General features: G+C 42.4%; 1 protein-coding gene across 6 annotated transcripts in view; it reads left to right on the top strand.

Moving 5' to 3' along the window:
- LOC127913644 (neurexin-3a-beta-like) overlaps window positions 1–19,731 on the top strand; it is an 85,461-nt gene that overhangs the window by 12,051 nt on the left and 53,679 nt on the right. For all 6 annotated transcript variants that reach the window (XM_052486560.1, XM_052486556.1, XM_052486559.1 and 3 more), the window contains exons 2-3: window positions 7,936–8,025; window positions 9,691–9,998. In XM_052486560.1, the coding sequence (XP_052342520.1) occupies window positions 7,936–8,025; window positions 9,691–9,998 (398 nt within the window). The remainder of the gene's footprint in view (window positions 1–7,935; window positions 8,026–9,690; window positions 9,999–19,731) is intronic.

Below are 19,731 nucleotides of genomic sequence, written 5' to 3'. Positions count from 1 at the left end.
GTTCTATTTTAGCCCTTGTTGTCTCAGACGCTCGTTGGCGCGCGTGAGCAGTGTGGGTGCAATAATTGAATAACATGGATTTCTAAATTTAATTTGCGACGCTCGCGCACGCGACGTGTCCAGTCTGGTCAGCATGTAAGAAGCAGTAGATCTGTTCTCAGTGCACTATTTCTATGCTTCCAGGTCTTAAGTTTCACATCTCCATCTTTCACTGAAATTTAAAAAAAAGTGCTTTTGAAGAACATATTTCACAGCGGTTTAGATGGTACGATGATTCTCTACACTATACTTGCGTTTTGTCACATAAACTGAAATTAGGCAAACTATTAGAATTTTAGCAACCAGAAAGTGGCGGAGCGATTTCTGCATTGTGCATCTTTAAGTATTTGGTCCAATATTCATAGCATGCAATGACTACATCAAGCTTTTGACTTGACAAATGGATGCATTTGCTGTTTGTTGTCATTATTATTCACATTCATGTAGAAGTGTTTAGAAACATATTATATTGTTATTAACAGTAAAAGTGACTGCAAAATGACACAATACATTATTTACCATTAATTTGTATTCGACATAAAATAATCTAAAACATAACCAAAACAAGCACAAAATGCATCCAACAACTTTGTAGAGTCACAAGCATGACGCAGTCATTTCGTGCTATGAATATGGGACCAAATACTAAACGTTTTACTACTTTAATACACGTATAAGTGAATTTGTCCCAATACTTTTGGTCCCCTGAAATGGTGGGACTACTGTATGTACAAAATGTTTTGTAATTTCTAAACGGTTCACCCGATAAGGATGAAAATACGCTCAAATTAAAGCTGACCGTCTCCACTTCAACCTCATAGTCATTGTATGATCTAAAGTGCTGGAGTACAGAGCCAAAACAACAAATAATGTGTCACTGTCCCAATACTTTTTGGAGCTCACTGTATATTGTGTAGTATAATTCTGTAAGAACATCAGATAGCCTTTGTGAGGCCATTGCCATCCAGGCTGTGTGATGCATGGTGATGTCCCTATGTCTGCCTCAGCCTCCCCTCCAGGCCTCAGTGTCAGTAATAGCCAGCGACAGCGGGGAAAATGGTCGTCAATTACCTCCGCCATTGGGCTGTTCTGTCCTGTTACCCGGGTTACGCTGGCCCGTGTCCCCGCGTGTGGCAGTCAAATCACTGGATCATTTTGGTGGTTTTGGGGAGCTGCAGGGACGGCGTGTGGTGAACAATCTCTCTGGAACTGCTGACTGCTCATGATGGAAAAGACACAGACGGGCTCATCTCGCACATATACACATGCACATTCAATTTTGAGAATGCATGTTATGACATTACCATTTGACAGGGTAAAGGTTGTTGTCATTGTGAACACAGATATGTGGACGTTCTAGAAAGATGCTAGATTTACCTTGGTGTTAAGCTTATGATTTACTCTGTTTGGCTGTGGTTTTTGATATTGTACTTTTGTGGTCACATTACCGATTTAATTGTAGTTAATTATAGGGCTTAGATAGACCACTGTTTTGTTGTTGTGTCCGTAGTGTTTTCACAGTGTTTTTTTCTGAATGTTAAACAAAAGAAACAGAATACCCAAATCCCCAAGCCGACTAGGCGTAAAATCTGTCAATATGCCCTTGAGCAAGGCACTCAACCCTAATGGTGTTAGAGTATGTGTGCATATGTGTGTGTGTCTCTTCACAGTCCGCGTAGTGTTGTTTTATCCTTTTTTTTTTTTTATCTGATTTTATTGCGTTACTTGTTGTGGAATAGAGTTCCATGTAGTCAAGGCTCTATGTAGTACTGTGCATTTCCCAGAGTCTGTCCTGGACTTGGGGACTGTGAAGAGACCCCTGGTGGTATGTCTTGTGGGGTATGTATGAGTGTCTGAGCAGTGTGTTAGCTGTTTGAACAGACATTTTGATGCTTTCAAAACGTCAATACCTCTCACAAATACAAGTAGTGTTGCATGTCAATCTCTCCTCTACTTTGAGTCGGGAGAGATTGACATGCATGTTATTGATATTGGCCATCTGTGTACATTTAAGGGCCAGATGTGCTGCTCTGTTCTGGGCTAACTGTAATTTGCCTTCGTCCTTCCTTTTGGCATTTTACCATATAACTGGGCAGTAGTCCAGGTGTGATAAAACTAAGGCCTGTAGGACTTGTTTTGTTGATTGCGATGTCAAGAAAGCAGAGCAGCGCTTTATCATGGACAGACCTCTCCCCGTTTTAGCTACCGTTGCATCAGTATGTCAGTTTGCAATCTATGGTTACTCCAAGCAGTTTAGTCTCCTCAATTGCCTCCTTATTAATTTCAAGATTTAGATGAGATTTGGTGTTTAGTGAAGAATTTGTCACAAATACAATGTTTTTAGTTTTGATATATTTAGGACTAGCTTATTATAAACCACCTGTTTTAAAACTGACTGCATCTCCTTGTTAAGTGTTGCAGTGATTTCACTTGCGGTGGTAGCTGACGTGTATAATGTGGAGTCATCGGCATACATAGACACACAGGCTTTACTCGAGTGGCCAAGACCGCTATGTTGAAGTATGCCAAACTCTACCTGGTCTACGTTCCCCCTACAGAGTTCCATCTCACTTATGGGAGCCAGCCATGCAGATATGATGTGTTGTAATCCCACAGGAACTAGCTTAGAGAAACACTTTTTCAGCTCAGCCATGGTCTGCATGCTAAGATGCCGGCGGGGTAGTCGGTGGGAAAGGAGGGTGCAGAGGGACAGCTTCCGAGGAAGAATTTTGAGCACTTAATTATGACACTTTATCATGTCAAAAAGCGATGACAGCAATTTGTAAGAATAGAGATTACGGAGAAGAAAAGTCTGTTCATAAATTTTAGGGTGCAGAGATAAGTAAGGCTTTTCAGGACTATATTACTGCAAAAGACTGTCATGTAGCCAGTGTCAGTTGTCCTGATCAGGTCACATCCAGGCTGTATCACAACCGGCCGTGATTGGGAGTCCCATAGGGCGGCGTACAATTGGCCCAGCGTCGTCCAGGGTTGGCCGGTGTAGGCCGTCATTGTAAATAAGAATTTGTTCTTAACTGACTTGCCTAGTTAAATAAAAGTTCAATAAATAAAATGTCCCAATAACTAACTTTAATAGGGAACCTTAACAATGTTCCTTCCTTCTTTCCCTTTAGAGTTTTTCAGTATTCTATTCAGAACCACTCGTTCCGTTCAGGTAGTACTCCATTGCCCTAGAGTTTTCTTGTTCATGAGCTATAGCTAGTAGGCTTGGGCGGTATACCGTATATAACGTATACCGGGGTATTTTAAAATGCCCACGGTATGATTTTCGAAACCATCGATAATTGTTATTTTTAAATAAACACCTGCAGTCAACTTGTGCACTAGGTTAATAGATAAAGCAGATCGCGTTCTTAATTTCGTCTGTTGTATTATTTTTTTCATTATGAAGCTGTTCCCTTAAGCAGCTGAGGAGCTGGGGTGTCTGTCCTTGCAGTTAGTTTATGTTCGCTTAGGCTTGTTATCATTTAGCTAGCATCAACAATGGGAATTCGCTAGTACTTTGTTTGCATTTGTTACCATAATTATTATTATTTAAAAAACATTACGCTTGGAAAGAAATAGTTCCCCCTTGTGTGCACTGCGGGTAATACCTTATACCCCGGGATGGTACAGGAACAGTATGAAGGCATGGAAATCTGGATATTTCCCAACCCTAATAGCTAGAGAGATAGGAATCGATTACCAGAGTCACGCTTGTTGTGGAGAAGATAGGAATGGAGAAAAGAGAAAGAGAAGAAATACTCTGCAGCAAATTGCCTTGAAAAAGCAGCACCTCCTCCTAGCTTATCAGGAGCTGCATTCAAAAGACACACGGTGTGTTTGAGGATGATTGCTTTCATTTGCACAGGCCCCCTGTTTCATATGAATGAGGCTGCGTTTCGTCTGAGCCACCCTGTGACAGCCACTCCGTCGCAGGTTTATTTTCCCTCTAGCTTTCTGCAACTGGCTCGACACACAATGGAGACGAGGGAGCGGAACGCTCTAGCCTGCCTCTGAGGCCAGCTCCTCCCCTTTGACTGGCAAAAGACATCAAGCCGGCGTCTCAGAACTTGATAAGTACGGAGAATTGACCTCCTATCAGGAGTGATTGGGTTGATTGATAGGTATGTCGGCCTATGGCTCCATCTGGGAGATGATAAGGAGGAGTCTACCGTGCCTGGGGACTTTCCGCTCTTTTCTCGGTATTGGGAAAGCGTGTCCATGATCCAAGAAGTCTTCTGTGTCTGTGGGGAGGAGAACAGAAAGACGGTGGTCCATGTGAGACCCTAGATGCTGCCTTACGCACTGCAGAGCAGTTCACAACATGGACCCAACTCTGTCACTTTCAGAAAACCTGATAACACATACGTTTTCTCAAAGACCGAGAGAGAGAAAGAGAAAGAGAGGGAGTGAACGATAGAGAGAGGTGGTGTGATTGGATAAGAAACACCTTGGGCCACCTTTATCTGCAGAGGATTTAAGGTAATGGTGTCGTGGATAAATACTTGTGTACCCTACAAGCCAAATACAATTACTACTATCGAAAACAGAATCTCTCGCCCCTATAAATCTCTACTGGGGGCTGCGGGGAATGGAGGGATGGAGGGAGGAAGGGATGGAGGGAAGGGGGGAGAGATAAGCCTTTCAGTGTGAGCCAGGCGTCTAATCCTGTGATTTAAATGAGAGCAGTGCGGATGGCCAGATAAAGGACCCGGGCTGCCATTGTCTCTTAGAGATACTGAGGGGAAATCTTCCAGAAGGAGGCTCCTATTTCCATTGGGCTAGGCAGTCAGCATCAAGGAGAGTGAAGAGAGGGGAGGGGGGATAGAGTTGGGAGGGGAGAGGGAGAGAGCGAGACGGCCCTCTGGGAGAGTCAGAGAGCCCTGTGCAAATGAATTCTGTCAGTGGTTCCACTCAGGGAGGAAATGTTAGGGGAAGAAAGAGAGAATTTTAGATGTAAGCATATAGAATTAAGAGAGTGGTAATGGAGAGAGGAAGTGTAGGATGGTGAGCAGGACTGATAAAGAGTGAGAGATAAACACAGACCCACACACACACCACAGTCCAGGCATAAGATTGCTTTCCATAGCAATCACAAGGGTGATTGGGTGAATGAATCATTATGGAAATGATATGCCTCCTGATTTGACAGTAACTGATGCAAATATAAACTGCATCATGCAATAAGTATAGAGGCATCCATAATGTCTTACTCCATCTTTCTTTTTGTTCTTTATCTTGAGAAAAAAAAGAAGAAGAAACCCGCACATTGCTCTTGATAGTGTCACTGCTCTTTAAGAAGCTTTAAGTATCGGCCTCAAGGCCTTCGTCAGAGATTTTGTGAGATTTTTTTCTTTGTTCTATATCTTGAAATGCTGTCAGTCTTCAGACAGTAACACCAATGAAAGGTGACATCTATGGAACTGATGCTATTTTAGTGCCTGGGAAGGATCTATTTAATTTGTAAAGCAAATTTGACAATATCTGGGGCCTTATTTATAAACCTTGCGTAAGTACGAAATATATCCCAAAATATGCGTGCATCAAATTTCACGCAAACCTTCAGACCCTGTGTATGCCGATCTGCTAGTGGTTGAAATATTGTATTTCAAGCTGGAAAGTAAGTATTTTGTGCAAATGGGGGATTTGACGAAAGGCTTATTCATACAAAAATGAAAACAGGATAACATATTTACAAGACTGCAACCTTTTGCCATTAGCAAGAAGAGTTCAAATCTATGTTTTATGGTCCTTCTGTAGCTCAGTTGGTAGAGCATGGCGCTTGTAACGCCAGGGTAGTGGGTTCGATTCCCGGGACCACCCATACGTAGAATGTATGCACACATGACTGTAAGTCGCTTTGGATAAAAGCGTCTGCTAAATGGCATATATTATTATTATATTATTATAATTCGACGTAGGAATCTTATAATTAGACATAGGAATATTTTTCCTATTTGATTTTCATAGCCATTGCAGAATATATTCCTTACCTTTTCTGGCCACGATGGGTTCATGTTAGGGAAGGATCCACACAACAAATTACCATGTGCATCTCTCAGTTAATTGGGCCTAGTAGCCTAGTGAAGAGATAGGCTATTTGCATTTCAAGTTTTGCAATATCGTAGGCCGCGTGGTTTATAATACCGGTATACAGTCGAATTTAACAGCTGATCTTTTACATTGAAGTATCTATCAAGTTTTTATTGTCACACGGCACAAGTACAGTGAAATGCCTTTTTTGCTTGTTCTTTCCCAACAATGCAGTAATGAATATCAGTAGTACTATAAAAAATAAATTAAAAAGTCAAGTACAAACAAAATGTGTTTTTTTTTAGTAGCCTGCCCTGCAATGTTTTAGAATTTGCGGTCAGTGACAGTCCATCATGTTTAGGTTGGGGGGGGGAAGTCGTTCGAAAAAACATTGTTGAATTCAAACGTTCTGTTGACAGGTCCATGACAATTTGCCGTTGTTTTCTCATTCAAAAACTGACGCAGTCCTTTTCCAGATACAGCATAAATTACTGCTAAAGATGAAAACATTCTGCCAACTACTAAATTGTACAGCAGATAAAGGGAGTTATTGGCACCCGTTTTAATGTCTCATTCACGCGTGCACAGTTTTCGACAGGTCTGGTTTATAGCGGCAAACATGTATTTGAATGGCATACATTTTACGGCAAGTTTATAACATCTCAATATGTGTTTACTTGCGCAGACTTTTCAGAAATGGCGCGTGCAGAAATTGTGTGAAATTTATGCAGCAGTTAGAAATAAGGCCCCTGTAGAGCAGCAAACATACTGCAGGCAGGGTAAAGAGCATGAAACACGCACACAGACACACACGTGGACTCGTGCAGACACACACACTCACACACACAGCTACCTGCTGTCTCTCTATCTTTGCAGAAGGCTGAAATGAGGTCTCTTTTTAGAGGATCGAAAAGGAGGGAAGGGATACGTGGTAGGGGTTCTCACTTTGGGTGGGCCCTAAGGTACCCCTGTCTCTTTGGGGTCCTGGAATTTGGTTTCTACCTTGGTTTCCTTGGTTCCTACCCTGTGGCAGCGTGTCTCCCCATAGGGGTTACTTGTCTCCCATCACGACTTGACTCTGGTGTGGAAACAGCAGTCGTTTCTACACCAACAGCATACCCATCCTAAAACATCCAAAAGCATATTCAACCCTATTCCTTTGCCACCCCTACTGTTCCACCTCCATTTGCCCCCAAGGCCTTTCCCTTTTTCCCAGTATGGTGTGTAAAATGCACGCATGCACACGCCCATGCACGCACATGCACACACACTAAACCTTCTTTGACTACTGAGGTGAACTGGTTTCTGGGGAAGAAAAAGCAAATGCTGTCCAGTGAAAATTGCTATTATCACAGCTTTACTCCTATTTTCTGTTCTTAATGTTGGATTTGAAGTCCACCTTAATGCCCATGAACTGTGTCCTAATAGTATAAAATGGTTGCATGTTGCATGTGCATTGGAAGGGTTGGTTAACTGTTATTTATTTAATAAGATACTTGAATACACTACATCCCATGAGAAAAAAATGCTGGTTTTTATGATGGCTCTAAATATCTTTGTCAATGTTTAAATGAATTGAATGCCAGAAATATAGTGGTTCTTCTGTCGCCTGTTAGTAAAGCCTCGTGAAAACCAGCAGAGCAGCAAATTACCTCTATTTGTTAATACTTTACTCTTAACACTTCGCCTATCTCATAAACAAGACATCAATTCTAACCTACAATTAAAGGTTTAATCTTTTTGCATGAAAATGAAAACAATAGTTTGACGTGAGCATGTGTTTAAATTGTGTTAGAATTCCGGATGCCAAATGCAAACTGTTTTCTAAAATGTTTTAAATGTTTTTTAAACTTTAAACAGCGACAACCGATAATGAACGCCTTGAAATTGCCACTAAGAAATTCCCATTGAAATACGCCCGGCCAGTAGTGGACTGGCTACAAGAGAAAGGTAACCTTAACACAACTTCTAACTTTTAAATTCTCTTCTATTGAGCTCAACATTTAACTTTTTATTTTTGCATTTGCCTGCTGAACTGATACTTTGAATTTATTTTATTACTTTAAAATATGATTTTAGCATGAACTAATAACATCCTAACCTCATTTTCTTTCTCAATTCAAATACATTTGATTAGATTTTTTGGTATCCAAGTTAATTACCGAAGTAAATCTCATGATAGTTCATAATTCATAATCATTCTACTCAGTTAAAGGGACTGCTATTGAAGATAATATTCCATCCTATCTCGTGTTCATATTACACATGAAAAGATGATTTCATGTACTCTACATCTTGAATCCTTCTAAAATTAGCTTTACGATAAAACAGAAATAACAAAGCTCAAGTATCTCCTTAAAGTCCCTTTAACACCCATTTAAACTTGAATGCAATTTCAAATGCAAGTAGTCACCTAATGCATGAATCAATATGCTGTTGTACATCTACAATGTTGAGTCAGTTAATAATCATTTGATGTACAATCATTTTTTCCTTTATTAATTCTGTAACCAGAATTCTATGTTGATGGCATTGGAGAATGATTGCATTAAACTGGGTAAACAATTTTCTAACAGCTCAACATTTTACTCAATACTTGCTAAGTTGAATATTACAATTTGTAATATTATTCATTTTTTTGTTGTTTTAGGTTACAAATATACGCTTATTCAAGATGTTATGTCGGTGATATTACTTAGATTTTACATGTACTGTAAATATCCATTTGGCAATCATTTTTCCCATTTGAAACTCGACAACCTCTTTTCGTGTACTGCTTTTCTCTTTCAGATTCCTGCCCTCCTGATGCATACCTTTGGCCTTAGCCCTAGCTTTTTAGACATCAGTTCCTTTCTCTGCTTTCAGGCTTAAGCATTTGCCCTAGCCTTTTAAACATTCGTCCCTACCCCAGTCTTTGTCTTCTTAGCTATGGAATTAGCTCTAGCCTTATTAGATGCAGCTGATCAGAGGCTGCCCCAAAGGGCCAGTTTGAGGAGACAGACATAAAGCTTTGACCTTTTCTCCTCCTTTCCGTCCTCCTCTCTCCTCTCCTCCCTCAGCCTCAGATCACAACCCGTAATCTTGTAATTACGGCTAACAACATGATGACCTTTCTACAGTGAATCCATCCTGGGAGACATCACCCTTGTAGCCAGACGTGTTGACCCTATATATTTGGGGTTAGCTCCCTGGGCCCAGGCTAGTTATAGCCTCTTCAGTTGACCTTTCTTTATAGTTTCACCATAGAGATTTTTACAACCGACCTCATAGTGACCTCGACAATATACTGTAAGGACCTTTTGATTGTCAAGGACTTATAAGTGCACATAGTGACGTACACACACACACACACACACACACACACACACACACACACACACACACACACACACACACACACACACACACACACACACACACACACACACACACACACACACAATGAGGTCATGGCAGAACAACATTTATCATATGAAGCCGGATCTTTGAGTCAACCAACATCTCCTCCCATTTCAAGAACAGTTTGGATATTGAATAAAAAAAATACCTTATTTTCCTACTCCATCTCTTGTTGTTCCTTGATGTGAATGACCTCTGTCTGATTCCATCCTTTAGGTCGTCAGCTAACGATATTCAACACCCAGGCCACAGTCACCATCGGTGGCAGCGACCGCAGTCGGCCCTTCCAGGGTCAGCTGTCCGGCCTCTACTACAACGGCCTCAAGGTCCTCAACATGGCTGCCGAGGGCAACCCCAACATCAAGATCAACGGCAGTGTCCGATTGGTAGGCGACGTGCCCTCTGTGGCCGGGTCGGCTCGCACCACCGCCCAGCCCCCCGAGATGTCCACCACCTTTATTGAGACCACCACCACCATGTCCACCACCACCACCCGCAAGCACCGCTCCTCTCCCACCATACAGGTAGGGCCTGGGGACGGGGAGGAGAGGAGAGGGGGGATATCATTGGGTGGAGTTGGTGTATGATAGGGTGAGGTAGATCTTGAGAGAGGAGGGTATGGTTAGAATTTTCATTGGTGATGAGGGTTGCTGGGCGTTCCTTTGACAAATCAAGACACCCATGTAAGTGTTTCAGGTATTAATGTGGATATCACCATTGGCATACACAAAATATCAATGAACATGTCACAGGAGATATACAGATGATGTCATGCTAACCTGAGAATACATGCATACGGCCATATCAACAGCATAGAGATTACCAGCCACATACCAACGTATACTATATGTGCTCCATACATGTCCCCTGAACAGCTGTGTGTGGAGGACCACGACAGCCCCATCTTCTCCCCAGAGACAGAGGCACGCTCAGAGACCCTGTGGTTTAGATGGAGAAATTAGCCCAAAGCCCTTCATATTCTCTGCCTGCCTGTTTTACACTACAAATAACCACATAGCCCAAATACCATCTTTTTTACAAGATGTTTTTATATTTTTTTGGATAAATGAGGCCAGGAAAGGGAAAACTCTGGAAAACCTACATGTCTGTCGGACCTATGGGTTCAAATACTATTTTTAATTATTCAGATACGTTATTTTGTGCTTAATTGAGCTTGCCTGGTTTAATGGACTATTAGAATAGTCACAAAACAGAAAACCCCATCCATTTGACACTCCAGGCAGGCAAACACTCAATGATTCTGAAAGATTTCAAATAGTGTTAGATTAGATGATTAGATTAGATACGTTTATTAGTCACATGCACAGGGTCGCAGATGTAATCGCAGGGCACAGTGAAATTCATATGTTCCGAGCTCCAAGAGTGCAGGTCGAAAAAAAGAGAAGTGAAGTATTTGAACCGAGGTCTGTGTCTGTTCGTTCTGTTTCTGGGAAACAGAGAGAGAGTTATTGTCACTCTTGTGTGACAATGGTGTGTTCAGGTGCGCTAGGTGTTTTTCATATTATGCAAACCATTGTGTACAAAGCCCTGCATGCTTTCTATCACAGCCAGCCACTGTATCAGGTGTCAGTTGGGATGGTTTGTTTAGGCCCAGGTGTGGTTATGGGTGCTTTGATTTACAGGTAAGTGGGGCATTTTCTTTAAATGACTATATTTTGTATACCAGACTTTCCCCATTCATTATCTACTGGACATCTATCAAATATTATATTAATATTACACATGAAAATATTAAATATTAATTTATACTGCACAAAAACATAAATGCAGCATGCAACAATTTCAATTATTTTACTGAGTTACAGTTCATATAAAGAAATCAATCAATTCAAATAAATTAATTTGGCCCTAATCTGTGGATTTCACAACTGGGCAGGGGCACAGCCATGGATGGGTCTGGGAGGGCAAAGGCCCACCCACTGGGGAACCAGACCCAGCCAATAAGAATTTGTTTTTCCCCACAAAAGGGCTTTATTACAGACAGAAATACACCTCAGCTGTCCTGGTCTGGTCTCAGACGAGCCCGCAGGTGAAGAAGCCAGATGTGGAGGTCGATGGCTGGCATGGTTACACGTGGACTGCGGTTGTGAGGCCGGTTGGACGTACTGCCAAATTCTCTAAAACAACGTTTTATGGTAGAGAAATTAACATTCAATTTTCTAGCAACGGTACAGGTAGACATTCCTGCAGTCAGATTGCCAATTACACGCATTGTGGCATTGTGTTGTGTGACAAACCTTTTAGAGTGGCCTTTTATTGTCCCCAGCACATGGTGCACATGTGTAATGATCATGCTGTTTAATCAGCTTCTTGAAATGCCACACCTGTCTAGTGGATGGATTATTTTGGCAAAGGAGAAATGCTCACTAACAGGGATAGAAACACATTTGTACACAAACTCAGAGAGAAATAAGCTTTTATGGAAAATTTCTGGGATATTTTATTTCAGCTCATGAAACATGGGACCAACACTTTACATGTTGTGTTTATATTTTTGTTCAGTATATTAATATATTCTCTATTTATATTATAATAACAAAATGGGAGGACAGATTGGACATACAGTGCATTAGGAAAGTATTCAAATCTCTTGACGCTTTCCACATTTTGTTACGTTACAGCCTTATTTTAAAATGTATTTTAAAAATTCCACTTATCAATCTACACACAATAACCCAGAATGACAAAGCAAAAATAATTGTTTTGGATAATTTATGAAAGAAAAAAAGTAGAATTCAGACCCTTTACTTGGTACTTTGTTGAAGCACCTTTGACAGCGATTACAGCATCTAGTCTTCTTGGGAAGGACGCTACAACCTTGGCACACCTGTATTTGGTGAGTTACACCCATTCTCTGCATATCATCTCAATCTATGTCATGTTGGATGGGGAGCATTGCTGCAAAGCTATTTTCAGGTCTCTCTGGAGATGTTCGATCTGATTCAAGTCCGGGCTCTGGCTCAGCCACTCAAGGACATTCAGAGACTTGTCCCAAAGCCACTCCTGCGTTGTATTTCCTGTGTGCTTAGGGTTGTCGTCCTGTTGGAAAGTGAACCTTCGCCCCAGTCTGAGGTCCTGAGCGTTCTGGAGCAGGTTTTCATCAAGGAAATCTCCATTGATCTTTACCTCGATCCCGACTAGTCTCCCAGTCCCTGTAAAACATCCCCACAACATGATGCTGCCACCACCATGCATCACCGTAGGGATGGTGCCAGGTTTCCTCCAGACGTGACACTTCAGGCCAAAGAGTTCAATCGTTGTTTCATCAGCCCCGAGAATAATGTTTCTCATGGTCTGAGAGTCTTTTGGTGCTTTTTGGCACCAAGCTGGCTGTCATGTGCCTTTTATTAAGGAGTGGTTTTCGTCTGGCCACTCTAACATAAAGGCCTGATTTGTGGAGTGCTGCAGAGATGGTTGTCCTTCTGGAAGGTTCTCCCATCTCCACAGAGGAACTCTGGAGCTCTGTCAGAGTGACCATCGGGTTCTTGTTCATCTGCCTGACCAAGGCCCTTCTCCCGCTATTGTTTAGTTTAGCCGGGCAGCCAGCTCTGGAAGAGTCTTGGTGGTTCCAAACATCTTCCATTTAAGAATGATGGAGGCCACTGTGTTCTTGTAGACCTTCAATGCTGCAGAATTGTTTTGGTACCCTTCCCCAGATGTGTGCCTCGACACAATCCTGTCTCAGAGCTCTACAAACAATTCCTTCAAACTCATGGCTTGGTTTTTTCTCTGACATGCATTGTCAACTGTGGGACATTATATAGACAGGTGTGTGCCTTTCCAAATCATGTCCAAACTATTGAATTTACTACAGGTGGACTCCAAACATCTCAAGCATGATCAATGGAAACGGGATGCACCAGAGCTCAATATAGAGTCTCATAGCAAAGGGTCTTAAAAGTTAACGTAAATAAGGTATTTCTATTTTTTTTAAAGAAATGTGTAAACATTCCTAAAAAACTGTTTTTACTTTGTCACTATGGGGTATTGTGTGTAGATTGATGAGGACTTTTATTTATTTAATCCATTTAGAATAAGGCTGTAACGTAACAAAATGTGGAAAAAGTCAAGGTGTCTGAATACTTTCTGAAGGCACTGCATGTGATGTCAGGATTACATTTGTGTCTTAGTATACTGTATGTGTCCCCTCCAAAAACTCTAAAAGCATCTTCATTCCAACTGACCTCCATCTCTCTCTCTCTCTCTCTCTCTCTCTCTGGCCATCTAAATCAAAATGCTTTACAAACACTTTTCAGCTTGGAGCCAATAAAAGTCTGTGGCTGAGTAAAAACATAATCACGATGACCATTTCATAGGTGCCCCGGAGAACAAATGGACCTGGCTAGTGGTCATGATATTAAAGCCATAACTCTCCACAGAGAGACTTTGACATACAGTATGGAGGGGCTATTGTTGAATGACGCGAGCTCAGCTTTAGCTAGCGCCACAAGCCTTTCTCGGCGCAGAGCACAGCTACTGTAGAGCAGTACACTGTTCCTAGAAAGGCTTTTGTGAATGTTTAACTACACCCTGATGTTTTACCCATGTTAAGTTTATAAGGTGAATGAAATCTAGAACTATACTGAACAGAAATATAAACAATCTATGGATTTCACATGACTGGGCGGGGGCGCAGCCATGGGTGGACCTGGGAGGTCATAGGCCCACTCACTTGGGAGCCAGGCCCTGCCAATCAGAATGAGTTTTTCCCCACAAACAGGCTTCATAACAGACAGAAATACTCCTCAGTTTCATCAGCTGTCCGGGTGGCTGGTCTCAGCTGATCCCACAGGTGAAGAAGCCGGATGTAAGGTCGTTGGCTAGCATGGTTACACTTGGACTGCGGTTGTGAGGCTGGTTGATGTACTGCCAAATTCTCTAAAATAACGCTGGAGGAGGCTTATGGTAGAGAAATTAATATTACATTATCCGGCAACAGCTCTGGTGGACATTTCTGCAGTCATGCCAATTGCACGCTCCCTCAACTTGAGACATCTATGGCATTGTGTGGTGTGACAAAAAAAGCATATTTTAGAGTGCACTTTTATTGTCTCCAGCTCAAGGTGCACCTGTGTAATGATCCACTTCTTGAAATGCCACACCTGTCAGGTGGATGGATTATTTTGACAAAGAGAAATGCTCACTAACAGGGATGTAAACAAATGTGTGCACAACATTTTAGATAAATAAGCTTTTTGTGCACGTGGAACATTTCTGGGAAATTTTATTTCAGCTCATGAAACATGGGACCAACACTTTGAATGTATATTTTTGATCAGTATACATAGACCTAGATAGACCTATTGCTGGGAACTGAATTCTTTACAATTACAACATTTTGTAATGAAACAAGGCAGGTTTGGTCACATTCTAATTGGCTAGTGTTTTATTAGTACTCCTCTCAGAAGGGTGTGGGAGTATCCTCTTTACCTGTGAAAGGAACACAGAGCTGATCTTACCGTAACTCAGTCAAGCATCACAAACCTAACCCTGTTTTCTCTGGATGGGACTGCAGGCAAATTATATGCAAAACACAAGAGTACATCAAATGAGCAGAAAAGAAAACAGACAAAGGAACGATGAGAGAGAGTCTCAGGTTTCATGTTTTATTAGCCATATGTACGGGATATGCATGGTATACATCAGCCAACAAAATGCTTACTTGCAGGTTCCTTCTCGACAAACAATAAGAAGTAAGAAAAGATAAGAATATGAACATAAAGTAAATGGCTCAATAGAATATAATAAACGTTTTAGCATAAATATAATACAGGAAGGCACAATTTAGTCCAATATTTACACGTGTATTGGGGAAGAAGTGGATGGGGGGTTAGTGTATAAATTGAGCAGTAAAATAAGCATCTGGTAGCAGCAGTTGTCATGTGTGTACAGCATGCATGTACACGGAGTATACCAAACATTAGGAACACCTTCCTAATATTGAGTTGCAACCCCCCCAGCCTTAATTCGTCGGGTCATGGACTCTAGAAGGTGTTGAAAGCGTGTTGACTCCAATGCTTCCTACAGTTGTGTCAAGTTGGCTGGATGTCCTTTGGGTGGTGGACCATTCTTGATACACACAGGAACGTGAAAAACCCAGCAGCATTGTAGTTCTTGACACAATCCGGTGCACCCGGCACCTACTACCATACCCCATTCAAAGGCCCACATATGGCACACATACACAATCCATGTCCCAAGGCTTAAAAATCCTTCTTTAACCTGTCTCCTCCGCTTCATCTACACTGATTGAAGTGGATTTAACAAGCGATATCAATAAGGGATCAAAGCTTTCACCTGTATTTACCAGGTCAGTCTATGTCATGGAAAGAGCATTCGTTCTTAATGTTTTGTCAGTGAATGTATGTGTTAATGAGTGAGTGCATGAGTGCTAAGGTGCAAAGAACCAGAGCAGCTGGTTAGTCCAATTCAAGTGTTCAGCAGTCTGATGGCTTGTAGATAGGAACTGTCTCTGAGGCTGTTGGTAACAGACCTCATGCTCCAATACCGTCTGCCCGACAGTAAGGCAGAGAACAGCTCGTGGCTGGGGTGTGAGGGGTCCTTGATGATGCTGCGTGCCTACCTCAGGTAGATATCCTGGATGGGTGGGAACACGGTCCCAGTGATGTACTGGGCCGCCTTCACTACCCTGCGGTCATGGACGGAGCAATTCCTGTACCAGGCCGCAACCGGTCAAAACGCTCTCGATGGTGCAGCGGTAGTATTTGGAGAGGACCCGTGACTCTCTCTACAGCAGTCCCATTGATGTGGATTGGGGCATGTTCACTCCTCTGCTTCCTGAAATCAACAATCAACTCCTTTGTTTTGCTAATGTTGAGGGAGAGGTTGTTGTCATGACACCACAATGCCAGTTCACTTACCTGCTCCCTTACTCTTCGTTGTTGGTTATCAGGCCTACAACCATAGTGTCGTCAACATAACTTGATGATGGAGTTGGTGTCGTGCAAAGCCATGCAGTCGTGGCTTAACAGTGAAGACACACCCCTGGGGGGCCCCTGTGTTAAGAGTCAGTGTGGAGGAGGTGTTGTTGCCAATCCTCACAACCTGTGGTCTGGTCATCAGGAATTCCAAGATCCAGTTGCAGAGGGTGGAACATTACCATTACAGACCATTACTTAAACTTCCTCATGAACTGTAGCTTCTTCCGTTTCTCTTAGCACAATTCGTTCCACTTATATAGATCCTGAGGACATTTTATTTAATCTTTCATTTCTATATGGATGGGAGGTTTAGAAAGCTGTGGTCCTTGTCACATGCAACGCAAGTCTGAGTTGTCGAGCATCAATTTAAGTTTGAGTCTGTATTGTCATTTTGCGTCTCTAAAGGATTTGCGGAGCTCGTAGAGAGAGCGATAGAGACAGATTACAAATGAAGAGAGAGAGAGAGAGAGAGAGAGAGAGACAGAGAGAGAGAGAGAGAGAGAGACTTTCCCCAACGCACAAGTGGTTATCTCCACCCTGCTACCACGAAAAGACTTCCACCCTGCCACAATACAGCGGGTAAACGCAAGTATTTCCTGTGACTGTGCCTCAAAACCAAATGTTTTCCTGGCCCACCACTCCACCCTGGACTTGAACAGCCTCTATGACCAGGTCCACCTCTACAAGGCAGCAGTGCCCACCTTTGCCAGGACCCTAAAGGACATCGCTCTCAAACGTATCCCCAACACTTCACACAGGAGCAACAGATCAATAGACTCTCCACCCAGACCAGCGAGACACCCTCCCAGACCTGCAGGACCCCCCTGGACCTACACATAGAGGACCCACGCCAAGAGGAATTACATCCAGACCACAGTACACCCAGACACATCCACACCCCCACCCCAACCAATCAACACCCCCACGTCAACCATGCCCACACCCCATTTAGGCCCCTCAGATCAGACCTATGCCACTCCTGCCCACCCCATGCACCCCACCCCCGCAAAGAGGGCCTCAACATGGAAGCCACACATACGCCCAGGTAGTGAGCGGGCAAACAGTCCCAACCCCCACTCTCACACTCGCCCAAGCCAATAGCATGTACCAGATGCTCAGCAGGCTCTGCTCACACTTACTGGCCTGAGGCCAAACCACACGACCAACAACATTGGACATTCTATGGAACAAAAAGCCTTCACTATATCATCCTGGAATATCCAAGGCCTGAGGTCATCTGCCTTTGGCCTAAAGAGCAGAAACCCGGACTTCACCAAAGAAATCGGTAACACAGACATTGTCATCCTGCAAGAAACCTGGTATAGAGGAGACGGACCCACTGGTTGCCCTCTAGGTTACAGAGAGCTGGTAGTCCCATCCACCAAACTACCAGGTGTGAAACAGGGAAGGGACTCAGGGGGTATGCTAATTTGGTATAGAGCAGACCTAACTCACTCCATTAAATTAATCAAAACAGGAACATTCTACATTTGGCTAGAAATTCAAAAGGAAATTATCCTAACAGAGAAAAATGTCCTCCTGTGTGCTACCTATATCCCCCACTAGAATCCCCATATTTTAATGAAGACAGCTTCTCCATCCTGGAGGGCGAAATCAATCATTTCCAGGCCCAGGGACATGTACTAGTCTGTGGCGACCTAAATGCCAGAACCGGACAAGAACCTGACACCCTCAGCACACAGGGGGACAAACATCTGCCTGGAGGTGACAGCATCCCCTCCCACATATGCCCCCTAGGCACAACTATGACAACATAACCAACAAAAACGGGTCACAACTCCTGCAGCTCTGTCGCACGCTCGGTATGTACATAGTCAACGGTAGGCTTCGAGGGGACTCCTATGGTAGATACACCTATAGCTCATCTCTTGGCAGTAGTACTGTAGACTACTTTATCACTGACCTCAACCCAGAATCTCTCAGAGCGTTCACAGTCAGTCCACTAACACCCTATCAGACCACAGCAAAATCACAGTCTACTTAAACAGAGCAATACTCAACCACGAGGCATCAAAGCCAAAGGAACTGAGTAACATTAAGAAATGCTATAGGTGGAAGGAATGCAGTTTGGAAACCTACCAAAAAACAATTAGGCAACAACAAATTCAATCCCTTTTAGACAATTTCCTGGGTAAAACGTTCCACTGTAATAGTGAAGGTGTAAACTTGGCAGTAGAAAATCTTAACAGTATATTTGACCTCTCAGCTTCCCTATCAAATCTAAAAATCTCAAATAGAAAACCGAAGAAAATTAACAATAATGACAAATGGTTTGATGAGGAATGCAAAAATCTAAGAAAGAAATTGAGAAACCTGTCCAACCAAAAACATAGAGACCCGGAAAACCTGAGTCTACGCCTTCACTATGGTGAATCACTAAAACAATACAGAAACACACTACGGAAAAAGAAGGAACAGCATGTCAGAAATCAGCTCAATGCAATTGAAGAATCCATAGACTCTAACCACTTCTGGGAAAATTGGAAAACACTAAACAAACAACAACACGAAGAATTATCTATCCAAAATGGAGATGTCTGGGTAAACCACTTCTCCAATCTTTTGGTTCTATAACAAAGAACAAAGAGCAAAAACATATACATGATCAACTACAGATCTTAGAATCAACTATTAAAGACTACCAGAACCCACTGGATTCTCCAATTACATTGAATGAGTTACAGGACAAAATAAAAACCCTCCAACCCAAAAAGGCCTGTGGTGTCGATGGTATCCTCAATGAAATGATCAAATATACAGACAACAAATTCCAATTGGCTATACTAAAACTCTTTAACATCATACTTAGCTCTGGCATCTTCCCCAATATTTGGAACCAAGGACTGATCACCCCAATCCACAAAAGTGGAGACAAATTTGACCCCAATAACTACCGTGGAATATGTGTCAACAGTAACCTTGGGAAAATCCTCTGCATTATTATTAACAGCAGACTCGTACATTTCCTCAATGAAAACAATGTACTGAGCAAATGTCAAATTGGCTTTTTACCAAATTACCGTACAACAGACCATGTATTCACCCTGCACACCTTAATTGACAACCAAACAAACCAAAACAAAGGCAAAGTCTTCTCATGCTTTGTTGATTTCAAAAAGCCTTCGACTCAATTTGGCATGAGGGTCTGCTATACAAACTGATGGAAAGTGGTGTTGGGGGTAAAACATATGACATTATAAAATCCATGTACACAAACAACAAGTGTGCGGTTAAAATTGGCAAAAAACACACACATTTCTTCACACAGGGTCGT

This window comes from Oncorhynchus keta, chromosome 29 (assembly GCF_023373465.1).
Source record: "Oncorhynchus keta strain PuntledgeMale-10-30-2019 chromosome 29, Oket_V2, whole genome shotgun sequence".
NCBI classification, from domain to species: Eukaryota; Metazoa; Chordata; class Actinopteri; order Salmoniformes; family Salmonidae; genus Oncorhynchus; species Oncorhynchus keta.
This window is presented reverse-complemented; position numbering and strand designations above follow the sequence as displayed.